Genomic DNA, 13,301 nt, shown 5'->3' with positions numbered 1-13,301 from the left:
CATATTAAATGTATTAATTCAGTTAAGTACATTCTTTAAAAAAATCCATAAATAATAGTGTACTCTATTAATTTGAAGGTATTTTCCGTATTGATTTTTTTATAGGTGTGTTTACCTGTATTTTGAATTTTGCACTTCATTGCGTTGTGTTTTAGGGTTAAGGAAAATTTCTGTAAAAATGAATGGATAATGTCCTCTTAATAAGCTGCCAGTACTGTACCTTTTCTGTTATTTTACAGATATATTTCTTATAATGTATGTACATACGTTTGTATGTGTATTTTCTCATTTGTTTATAAATAGGGCAATAGATTTGCCCAGTTATGATTTATCCAGTTTTAGAAACAAAAATGTTCTTAATCAGCAAAATGTACAATATTTTAAATATGTCATGTGCATGATGAAATTAAAATTTCATGTTGGATATAAAAAAGAAAACATAAGTCAACCAAGACCTACAATTTAGCACGGACACCTGAAATTATTTTATAGTGCTCTGAATTTATTCAGCTATTTCTGCAAAGGCAAAGATAAATCTTTACCTCGTGGGCGTTTCGGAAAGTTCTTGAAAGCCAGATGAGCTCTGATAAGATCAGTTAGTTAGCCAATCAATAACAATTTCAGAATGCATTTTTTAAGACTAGGCCCACCCACGATATTAAGATTAGAAATTAATCATGGTTTACAAAATGGCCAGATTCTGATTAATGACAACATTGACATGTTGGTGATTATAGCAGTCGTGACAACTATCATTTTCAGCAGCTCAATTTGAAACTGTTGTCACTGCGGTCATTAAACACGGACAAAGCAGTGGCACACATGCAGCTCACTGCAGCAGTTGGTGCAGGGGAAGCCCTTTATAGATGTGTGGGGATAGTTCATGTAATCGACACACTCTTGCTGTCCTTGAGGTGGGAGCTTTAAGGAAACCCTGCCGTACCGACGCCAGGCGCATTAGGGTGTGTTGATAGGGCTTACATTGAATGCATAGCGTAATTTACGACTGCCAACCGGTCAGCATGTGGGAAATTTGGCACAGACCACTCTGCTCAGAAGGAGGTGTCATTCTGAAGTAGTGACACATTTGATGGGTCATAATTTATAGTCCTGCCTTGTTTATTTATTTACATATTTATTTGGCTAATTCAGCCTCATCTTTAAAAGTTACAATTGTGAAACATGAAATGAAACCGTGTGCTAACTGTGCTTACAATGTGTGTATCTCCCGTTTTTTGTATTATATTGATCATTTCATTTAAGAACAGGTTGCTTTAGCATTGTCATTTTCTTGGAGGCCAGGGAGGTAGTGCCTCCTCGTTGTGGATAAGAAAATAATCAACAGTACAAAAATAAAACTTTAGGGAAACTTATTTTAAATCTTATTCAGGGTAGTGTTGCAGTTTTGACCAGAATGAAAACAAGGCTGTGAGAGATAAAAGTTCAGTGTGTTTAATTAATTGTATGTTGTTTAACTATATGTGAAATGTTTAAGTGAGAAAACATCTTTCCAAAACACTTTCTGTAGACAAAAACTCCATAAAACTCCATGAGTTGTCAAAATTACATTCAATAGACATTAGTGCCCATTCAGCTAGCCTACATAATTCAGGTGCTCTATATATTATTGTAGCTACACTGTAAAAAATGACCGTGATTTTAACGGTAAAAAACTGTGAAAAATCTACCTGTTAAATGGTTAACTGTAAGTTCCCCTAATATATACGGTGAAAAACTGTAATAGACATTTCAGACAATTTTATGGTGAAATACCGCTTTTGGAAGTGAAAAAGAATGTAAAATTTACAGGGAAAAACCATAAACTGACGTTCCCAGAATTCCCTGCATTGCATTTCAAATTTTGTTTGAATTTGATGTTTTTTCTTTGAAATAACTAGGTTTCTTCTTAGTTTTTTCGTATCAGTTATGTTTATTAGAGTTGCATGTTACATCTAATGTTGTTAAATTAATGTTTATTGCATATTTCAGTTTAATGAGTGTCACCATGATGGTGTTTAGTGTTTGTGTGAATAACACTGTGCACCTTCTTTATATGTTATTATTTAAAGTCTGCTTGTGATGGGCTTTGGTTCATCATGTGACTTTCTCATCACCACCTGCATTTGGTGGTTATCAGTGTAATACAAAGGTACAAAACAGATTTCAGTACTTTAATAGGTTGGTATATTAACATTATATCAGTTAATGAAATTACAGTATTTAACTGTAAATTTAAGTTACAACCGCAAAACCTAAAACCTTGCTACCTTATATTTTACGGTAGAATTCCAGCAACCACAGCTGCCATTTATTTTCCATAAATTTTACGGAATTTTTTTTTTGCAGTGTAAATACAGTTACCACCTTAGAAGTTGCATATGAACTCCCCCTCAAATCATTAACAATACAATATCTACACATATTTTTACATGGAGGATAGTGAACAGAGTGACAAACCCTCGCTGTTCTCCCTGACCACAAAGTGCCAGCTACTTGAACTTGAGATAATTATGACCACAGAATTGACGTCTCTTCCGACAAGCGCGTGAAGGCTGCATTAATGGTCCAAAAAATAAAGCCTCAGGGTTAGGTGACTATAATAATAGCAAACACTTCGCTTAAATCTGATACTTAAATACAACCTTTTTTCATAGTATATTAATGAATAAAATAATCTATGTAGCCTAGTAATGGCTGCTGTTGGTGAATAAGCCTTTAATTCAGAATCATAAAGTGGAACTGGAACATGAATTTATAATGGACAAAAAAAAAGGAAGAGGGGGAGTTTTGTCGCCTAATTTTAGAGGACCAGCAAATACCAGTGCACTAGTTGCAAACATTGTGTGATAGTTTTTAAGAAAGAAGGAGAGTCTGGCAAGTTCCCCTGAAGGGAGCTTCCACGCGCGCCGCTAGTGTGAGTGGCACGAGCTCTGCTGGCTGGAGAGAGCCGTGGGTTTGTGACGCACCGGTGACCATTGAGCTGCGCGAGGTGCTCAGGATCAGTTCAGTTCAGTTCAGCGCGGAAACACCGGAGAGCGAGAAGTACGGTAGTAATGTTGGGCTCAGAGGACCACGGAGAGACTCGCAAACGAAACGGTGCCGGTAAGCGCTGCTTTCATTCACTGCACTTGCATTAGCCTACGACTGTCGGTTTAGATTGAAACGGCAGGTGTTTGTCCAAACCGAAAGAAGGATAAGTTTGGATGCGCGAGTGACATGCTGTCAGACGAACAAATGATTTATATCTGTGTTATCAAATACCGGCTGAAATTAATTTATCTTGCGAGAATGTTGAAACAGTGTATAAAAAGTATAACGGAGGTACTGTAGAGGGAATTATTTAGAATTGTAAAGCATTTTTTGTTGCTTATCGCCGAAGTCTGTGATAAAGCATTGCTACTAAGTCATGTCTACTTTGCTGTCAAAACAGGCAATATTGCTCTGGCATCCTGAAAATGGATGAAACTTCAGTGAAATGCCGCGTGAGAGCTCATTGCTTCAGACAAGCAGTATTACACCGTCATGATGAATGTGCCTTGACATTTATCACATTTTACAGTTCATTGATTTTAGTAAAACCACATTAAGGGGAAATAGAAGAAGGGTCTTGGTTAACTTGGAAAAGTATAACCTAATAGTTTTTTAACGTTAAATTCTATGACCATTGTAATTTATCGTATTTGAACTATTTTAGCTGCCTTGTGTGTTTTAATGAAAACATTTAGGGTAAGGTAAAGTTAAAAAAAAATTGCAAACACATTCCATTTTTTCATTCCAGTCATTAAGTTTGGCATATTGTTTTTTTTTTTTTTTTTTTGATGTGCTGCAAATCTAACATGCTGCAAAAGATGTTTAAACACTTATCTTAAAAATTACAACATGATTATTATGATGATGATTATTATTATTATAAATATGCTGAAAACAGGAGTTGCACTTCTTGTCCTGTTATACACCATGGTTGTGAGATGGAACTAACCCACAACCCTTTCTCAACCCCTAAAACATGCACTATTGGAGGATAGTGTGCCGGTAGATCATTCTAGAAATAAGTAAGGTTCATCGCTTTGGTCTGAACTGTTGCTTGCATGTTTTCTTTCTTAATTTGGGTTGAATTGGCATCTGGTAGATACACAGGATTGTCTGCTTTCTAAGAGCAAAAGAAGAGAGATTTAAATATGATCTTTTTCTGGTTCGCTTATGCGCTTTATATGTGTATTTGGTGTCGTTTTTGAGGTCCGAATGCTCTCAGTCTCAGTATTTGAAATCATTTAGATGAATAAGTTAGGCTTACAAATGTTCACTTTTAGAGAGATGCCCATGCCTTAATGTATCCCCTTTACATTTCAAATCATTCCTTCGCTCATGATCTTTAATCATAATTTGAAACCGCTGAACACCAATTTTCCACATTTCACAGTAGGAGAGTGAAAGCTCATGCTGCATCGCGTAGCAGGTGTGCGGATCAGAGATGCTCATCTGTCTCTAGAGGCAATATGAGAGATGTTGCATAGACTCAGCCAGTCTATTTGTCCACTCTGACGGGTCTGATATTGACAAATGAAGACCATTTTAAAATGTGTTCAATGCCTTACTTTTTAACATTGCCCCCCCCCCCCCCTTTTTTTTTCATTATGTGCGAAACATGCGAAGGTCGAAGTGTATTGCAATGTCTGTCACGAGTGCGGTAAAAATAAAGGCTTTTTGAAAAGCTTTGTTACATATCAGGAAGGAAACTGCTTACAATTTAAAGCAATGCTTGGCCTATTTCAAGCACAGCCTTTTTGAAGAACACAATAACTCTAAATAACATAAAACACCTCTTCTCCTCGAGCTGCGTGACTCCTAGTGAATGCCACATTGTGATCTAAGAGAGGAAGTGCTTGATTCTAGGCCCAAGGCCATTGCTCCATGTGAACACTAAGAAGATGATTAAGGATCTTTGCTCCGCATTAAAGTGGAGCATATCACCTCAAATAATCAATGTGCAATTTACTCTTGAGGTTTTATTATATTGATTCTCAAAGTTTTATTTAAACAAACCACTTTCCCACTCCACGACGAGGGATGTTGGTCTTGACGTACTGCATGCCGATGCACTTCTTTTGTTGTGAACAGGCGCTGCAGCCGGCGGCACAAACAGATAAATCACACCAGGAAGAAATGCGCTCAGCTGGGGCAGGATGATGTTGACACACTGCCTCTTTTGCAGTGATCGTGCCTATATGCACTTTACTTTCTCCTCTTCTTGCTACCTGCCTCAGTTATGAAATAGGACTGATTTATAAATACAAATACGCTTCTAGAGGCACTGATTTGTTGGCAGTGGGTTATAAATGTCCAATTTCCAATAGGTATACAGATCACACAAGTGATGCTGTGTAGAGAATGCCAGCTATTAGGATATGGCGTGAAGAGGCAGCCGTTGTTTCGCTTGGCAGTACAGGCTCGAGGAAATGCTGGATTTTCTCATATTCTCTTCCAGTCAGTGTATAACACTGGAGATTTGATAATAGACTCATATATTTTGGCAATATATCATTGGTATGCCTATTTATGTTAAGACATTCTGCCTGCATCTCTTTTTAATAGATTTAGATGCAGTACATCTATCATTATCTTCATTCAGGTAATATTGAAAGGAGCTATGTATCAAAAAATATTACAGTCTGAACTGATCGTTCTCTTACTTGCCGGGACAGTAAATCATTGCACAGTTTCATTGCTTCTCCTTCACAACAGCTGCTTGGTGGATTGGTTAGAGAAAACATTTGACGCCTCAACACACTGTAAATTTTGTTCCTCTATTCTTTTGTTACTTTTATGTTAATATAAATGGCTTATATTTAAATACTGTTTTTTTCTAAATAAACTAAATTGCTAAATTACTAAAGTACCAACATTACAAACATAACAATTACAACCAAAATTAATCATTTTAAATGCTGCAGGGGAATTTAGGCATTATAGCGTTGTACATTATATTATGTACAGTATGAAAATATTCATTTACATTTTGGTAAAGATTACATTTAACAGTGTTATTTAATTATTAGTGTTTTTAAAGATTAATTTTCACTGAGTGATAGACGACTGCAAACCCAGTTTCCAATAATGACCATTACCAATCAATTAAAAAAAACTCAGAAATATATATTTATATTCATGCTTAAAAGTACGAAGAGTATTTATTTATTTTTTTTACTATTTTTGTTAGCTTATTTGATTGTGCAAAGATTAATAAACTAGTTTACACCAGTTTTTTTAGTCCAACATCTACTCTGGGAAAGATGCCAGTATCACTGCATGAGTATTTACCTTCTCAGTAGGTATGAAAACGGTGTTGAATGTGGTATCTATGAATGAACTGCTCTTTCTAAACCCATTCAACTTCTAATTACAGTGCAGTTCCTATGTCTGAGTTTTGAGGTGAAAATAAACAAAAGAAGGACTGTTTACTATTTATCCATCTATTTTTAAACCTAATTTCCCATTTTTGTTGACAAGATAAGGAACTTTTAGTAAACCGCCCAAAGAGCTTAAAAGTTTTAAGAACTTGTAATGATGTACATATTCTTTTACATTTTATTTAATATTACCTTTTCAGAAGAATCATGAATGTTATCAGGTTATGTTTGGATTTTACCAGAAGGTTGGTGGCGAGTGAATGCAAGTTGTCCATTCGCAGCAGTGAACTGACAGTTTGTTTGAGGATCTTTAAAACTACATCATGATTGACTGAGAATGAATGAAGGATGTGTTAGAGACTTCCTGGTAGAATTAACACATAAGCTTCCATTTCTACTTGCACACATGAGGGACTAATAAGAACGTTGACTACAGAGCAATAGTAGTGTGTGTATGTGAGTGTTTAGTTGTGTGGATCTGTTTCTAAGCTTTGAAGGGCATGAGGGTGATGACACCTGTTGGATAATAGCTGCACTGGAATGTAAACTGTTGGGCAGAATGCTTCGCTTTTAAATATAGGATTTTCTCTCTGTGTCGTTCACTCTTCTCAGCTCATCACTCTCTCTTAATCATTCATTACCTCTTCAGTCATTCTATTTTCATGGCAGGGAATTAGCCGGTGACGGAGGGAGACAAGAGGTGTGAAACAAAGTGAGAGAATTAAATATTTGCAATACAAATGTATGTTTACAGCACAGAGTAGCAACAAATTCAATTTTTACATTTTATGTTTAGTCATTTGACAGAGCGACAAATAAAAAATACAAACAATACGAGCAATTCATCATAAGAGACAACAATATTTGTAGTACACACGGCCAAGTTTTAAGCATAAGAGTACACAAGCTGGAGCACAAATGTATTTATGTATTAACGTTTTCACTATTTATTTTTAATTTTTTTTTAATGTGATATAAACTCGCAATTGTGAGTTAAAAAGTCATAATTGTGAGATATAAACTCAAAAAGAAATAAAGTCAGAATTGCGCGATATAAACTCGCAATTGCGAGACATAAAGTCGCAATTCTGAGAAATAGTCAGAACTGCGAGATATAAACTCACAATTCTGACTTTTTAACACGTAATTCTGTGAAAAAAAGTCAGAATTGTGACATAAAAAGTCTCAATTTTTTTTTTATTCAGTGGCCGAAACGGGCTTCCATACTATATAGACATACAAGTAAATGTACTTATTAAAGAGTTGTAGGTACAGTAGTCAAAATGGGCAATTTAGCCTAATTCTAAAGGTCAGTTAAAATGGTCTAGATAGTTGTTGTTGTTGTTGTTTTTTCAAAAGGTTGAAAATGATCTAGACTGTTTTTGGTCTAGATGGACTTCTAGGAGGAAAAAAATGAACACTCCAAAAGTATAGGACCGAGTCCTTTTAAAAACTTTTAATAATGTGCCATTGCATCATTCAGACTTTCTGAATTTTAAAATAGCATCAATAAATGTATTCAGCTGTTTGCCCAGCTAAACTGAGAATTTTAGGCAGGCAGTTTATTGGACAGTGTGGCCTCTCCTGTTTATATGAGCTGACAGTGACACTGGGCCTCATTTATCAATCAAATGTAGAAACGAGGGCAGATCCATGCACACAAATAAACTTACGACAGAGTTCACGTGTGATTCATGAAACATTCGTATGCCGCCAATCTCATTGTACAAATGATCGCACGTTGATAAATGAGGCGGCAGAAAACAATCGTCGTTTGAATATCACACCCCTAAAAACATCCCGGTTTAGAAGCCTCGCCCCTAGAGTTTACGAGAGAAACGAAACCTGGCCAAAAGGAGGAAGTAATCTCATTAAACAGAAATTGATCTTACTCCAAAAACACCCGTTAACCTTGTAATTGCAAACAATTAGGCTAAATTAATTTACGTAATTTTATAATATTATAATATTATATTTTATAATATTAAAATACTGGTAAATGTACATTATATCCTATTTAGTCCTATTTAGCTCACTCTACAACAAATATTTTAAATTTAACGATATTTAGAACAGAACCAGAATAAAAAGTAAGTAGTTATAAAATTATATATTAAACTATAAAATAAAACATAAAATAGGCTATAGTGGCATTCATTATACACAGCATACAAGCAAAACTGAAACGGCATTAGGCTCACGAGCCTGTCTCATTCCACAAGAATCCAAATGTTTCCATTTTTGCCATATTGGTAACATTTGGTTGCTAAACTATTATTCATTATGTAGCCTAAACAAGTCTTTATACTTCACTCATGTTCTAATATCCGTGTAAAATCCTTCACATGCGCAAAAATGTTTGTTGGGCGCTGCATGCTGATTTTACAGCGGGCCTTTTAAAACAAACAGTGTAAATAAACTTTTATGTTTGGTTGACTGCATTTTAGTTGGATGATGAATGGCTGTAATGTCAGGTAACGCTAGAACTAATGTTGTGTGTGTGTGAGGCGCCTGCGCGATCAGATGGATTAAATCAAATAAAGATCGAAAGAAAAAAATACAATGCATTAAGATTGTCACAAAAACGAGCGTAGCCTATACTTGTTGCAGTTTTTTCCCTTTTGTTTATGTTAATTAAATTAGGCATATAGCCTATTATATATTTCGTGTAGCCCTATTTATTTTATTCCTTTTAACCTTGTGGTCTGTTGTTTACACTGCTATTCGCGCATATAAAGCTAAAGCCCTGAATAAAACAAAAAAACAAAAGACATTCTAATCTTACTGGTCAGTGATCGACTAATGAGCTTCGGTTGTCGGTCAGGAAAATAACCTAAATGAACAAAATGATGTCATTCTACAATTCTCCACGATATTTATATGCTGCGCGCAAGTTCAGGCTAAAAAAACTTGCGTATACGAGCTGAGACCAGACGTGAGATTTAGTCGTAGCCACCGCTCACGTCCATATTGATAAATTCCAAGTTTTGCGTTGAAACGACTGTACGCCCACTTTTCTGCCATACGTTCGTTTCGTAAATGAGGCCCAATATGTCTTAAAGGGGTGGTTGACTGTTTTTTTTCTAGGCTTGATTGTGTTTATGGGGTGCAGTCTAACATGTGTTAATGCTTCATTTTTAAAAAATGCATTATTTTTCACATAATTTACCTTTATTCCACACAGCTCTGTCCCTTCTCCTCTAAACGCGCTGATCATTTCCTGGTTTTATGAAGCCCCTCCCTCAGAAATACGTAATGGGCTCAGATTGGTTAGCTGGCCTAGTGTGTAGTGATTGGCTAAACCGCCTCTAGTGCGCGTCTGAACGTCCCGCCCCTCAGCTCAGCGGCATGTGCTTTGGTTGTATTGTAAACAATGGTGTCTTCAATATTGCTTATCAATTTGAGCCCGATTGAGACGCAGAGGATATTAGTGAAGAGGATCGCGCAGAACCTGTTCAAGCATGGCTTTTAATGGTATGTTTTTTGTTTGTTGTTGTCTCATACTTTTAGATATGCTGTTATTTGTAAGTGCTACTGCTTCTGTTAGCTTTTAATATACGGTTTTATCCTGATTAAAGCTTTAATACAGTACGGCAACCGCACGTACGTCCATGTTTAACGCTTGTCATAGCTGTGTGAAAATAAGTGTATAAATGGAACATTTCATTGTTTTGGAGAGAGAGAGAGAGAGAGAGAGAGAGATGCAGAGCGGGGTGATGCGAGGAACAGTATTAAGAACGGCTGTTTTAGAACATTGATTTTGAAACTTGTGAATCCATTAGAATCGTTAGAAGACAGAATCGCGATTCATATATGAATAGATTTTTACGTGCACCCCTAGTTTTCTCTTCCTCTTCTCTAAAGCAGCGCAGCATGGCCTCGCCCCCTTTGTTGCGTGTTGCTGGAGGCAGGGTTTATCTGGGTTCGTGACGTAACAGACCCGGGAAGTAACTCATTGTAGTCCCTTACCAGCCGTTTTTGTAGGCATTAAAATGCCCGAATTTTAAAAGACAATATCTCCGTTTGCATTGAACTTTCAGCACCGCAACTTTGCAGATATTGTTTATGCTCATACAGCAACATTACACACTAACTAATGTTAAAAAAGTGAAATCGCAATCAACCACCCCTTTAACTAGGCGTGACATGATACATTTTTTTTTTTGGTCTTAACAAGCCATAACAAGCAGTTGTTTTGTTTTCTTTTTATTTGTGACTGCATGTTCAGTAGCTCTGCTTACAGTGAAATATCATTAAAATCCCCCTCCAGATAACTGAATGTTAAAAATAGACTCTGATTGGCTGCTGTTGTGCTTCGTCACAGCGTATTCTCTTTCGGTGTGGACAGATGAAATGCTTGTCGCTGGAATCTGGTTTGTACACGGTGTAGTATGAGCACACGTGTATCCCTACACCCTACTCCGTCCTGGTGGCTTTCATCACTTCAGCAGACAGAGCGGTCAAGTGAGACAACCCCTGTCAACTCTCTTTCCCCTTTTCTCTCCGTCTCTCTCCCCGTAGCCCCAGCTCTGTTCTTCTCACCCTCTGCTACGCTTTTCCCTTGTGTATAAGCGTGTGTCCTTGTACATGTGCTTCTGCACCGTGTATGCTATGCTGTCTGACAGCTGTCTAGGCCCCAAGGGCACGCAACCTGCCCTTTTCTGAAGCGCACCTTTAGCGCCCCCTCATCACGCTGTCTGTGCTCCCCGCCGGTGAGTGCTCGACTCTAGGCTGCGGTCAGCGGGAACTGGCCTCTTCTCAGCAGAGGCCCAGAGGTCTGGAGGGTTAATGTTTCAGCATTGTGACCTCTCTCATTTCTCATCACCTGACAGCCGGTGGCTACCTCTGCTTTTCTCTTCCCTACAGTACAGGACACGTACGTATGGAGGCACAAATCAAATAGCCTGTATATATTTAAGCTTTTGATGTCTACACATACAGATTATAGATGTACAGTATGATGAGTGTCAGGAACTGTGAGAAATATTTGGATCCTATAGAAGGTCCAACAACTACAAATACTCACACACATACAGTGTGATTCTAGTTACTGCTCTTGTTTTTAGTGCTCTAATGGTTTAAGATTCAGATTCTCGGTTGATGATTGTGACCCAAAATGAGCCTAATATCATGTGTAATTTAGGGTAAACGTACCTATTAAGCTCACTAAAATCTACATTGAGACAGTTTTAGTGCACAAGATATTGGTTTCAATACAAAAAGTTATGTTGAAATAAAATATTAATCTCTCGCACAAAAATATTTAATTTTATTTTAAATGACAAAAGCATTTCAATTAAGATATACATCATTAAATTCAAAAAGTATGGCTGTGCTTAATGGGTACATTTTGTTACCTTTTAAGCACACCCCTGTTCCCATTAAGCTCACATCATGTTTTATTAAAATTTCTTGTTTATTTTAAGGAAAAATTTTAAAGAATAATTGTAAAAATATATATTTTTTGAAGGTACAAAGTCAATCACAAAAAACAGAACACTAAAATCAAGCAACAAGGCATTCGATTTAATCAGTTATATATTTATGATGAAGTGTCATCTAAGCACATTGCAACATCTAGGCTAGATCACGTTCAGCTAAGTAACACATTCACAAATCAAATAAAACAAACTAATAAAACATTTCACTCATGGGGATGAACACAGAAACTAGCCTCATTATGAAACCTCTTGTTAAATGGATGTCAATTTATCTATAGTCTCTTAAGGCTGGAGAACACTACATGATTTTTGCCCCGATTTTCCACAGATTTACAGTCTGGAGAAGTTGATGCTAGTTGCCAAAGATCAGGGCCAGTCTGCAGATTTGAGTCGACAGAATCCAAAGAAAATCGATTAACTTGACTTAAAGTGACAATCGTCAGTTAATATTTAAAGTCTGTTTATGAAGTATTTACATTGACGTTCAATGTGGAAGAGCTTAAAGAGAGCACACTGAGCTTAACTGGAGCAGCAACAATTTTTTATAAATTTCATGTAATATTTATTAAAATGACAGGATTTTGCTAAATAAATAGTCTAGGTCATGTATTAAGTTCATACATATTTTAATATGAACAACTATTATTAACAATATCTATGAAATTATACTTTTTCTTATTGATGTCACACTGAAGCTGTGATTTTCACAGTAGTGCACCCTTTAAGCTCACCTTACAATAATATGAAATCTTTAAAAATTACAGCAGTGCAAAACCACAGGCCAGCAATAAACTGTCAATTTATAATATTATGGATGTAAAAGTAGAAGCCAGTAATGCCTGTGAAGTAATATGTTAGCGTAGCACACAATCTTATACAGCTAGTCAGCTAACTGTGTTCTGTAGCATCTGCGCTGTGTTGCTAAAACTATCTTTTGGATCTAATGTAAATATTTCCCACATCCAAGTTCCAGGTTATAATATGCAAAAGTCTGAACATTAATCTCTTAATTTTACAATAAGTAGTGAAATTTACCCAAAATAAAGGCTTAAATATCTAAAAAACACACTTTTAAAGGGCTCCTCTTTTGGTGAAAGTTTTTAGACAGCTTTCAAAATGGCCGCCAGACAGTGTGAACACATGGAGACTCATATCTCAGTGTGCAATGATCTGACTGACTTGAAATTACAGGAGGTACATAGTAACCAACATATCATTGGTTAAGACATCAAGTAGGATAATGAATTATTTTTTCTTTTTATAATCTGATCTCAAATATGGAAGTGTGCTTAATGGGTACGTGAGCTTAATAGGTATGTTTACCCTAAGATCAGAAGTGGGTCAGAAAAGGTAAAGAGTTGTGAGAAAATAGGTAGATTTAGTGTCAGATGCGTGTCAGATCCATTTTATATTTAAAGCAGCCAAAATAACCTAGTAACCCAGCTGTTGTGAT

At 36.4% G+C, this 13,301-nt stretch overlaps 1 protein-coding gene across 5 annotated transcripts in view; it reads left to right on the top strand.

Annotated features, from left to right (window-relative positions):
• Positions 1–2,932: 2,932 nt before the first annotated feature.
• znf385c (zinc finger protein 385C) overlaps positions 2,933–13,301 on the top strand; it is a 100,821-nt gene continuing 90,452 nt past the window's right edge. For 4 of the 5 annotated variants that reach the window (XM_058768732.1, XM_058768730.1, XM_058768729.1 and 1 more), the window contains exon 1: positions 2,933–3,102. In XM_058768732.1, the coding sequence (XP_058624715.1) occupies positions 3,054–3,102 (49 nt within the window). In that variant the 5' untranslated portion in view covers positions 2,933–3,053. The remainder of the gene's footprint in view (positions 3,103–13,301) is intronic. The other variant, XM_058768731.1, reaches the window with a different exon arrangement.

The sequence above is a fragment of the Onychostoma macrolepis genome, chromosome 03 (assembly GCF_012432095.1).
Source record: "Onychostoma macrolepis isolate SWU-2019 chromosome 03, ASM1243209v1, whole genome shotgun sequence".
Lineage (NCBI taxonomy): Eukaryota > Metazoa > Chordata > Actinopteri > Cypriniformes > Cyprinidae > Onychostoma > Onychostoma macrolepis.
Note: the sequence above shows the minus strand (reverse complement) of the source record. Positions and strands in the feature narration are given on the sequence as shown.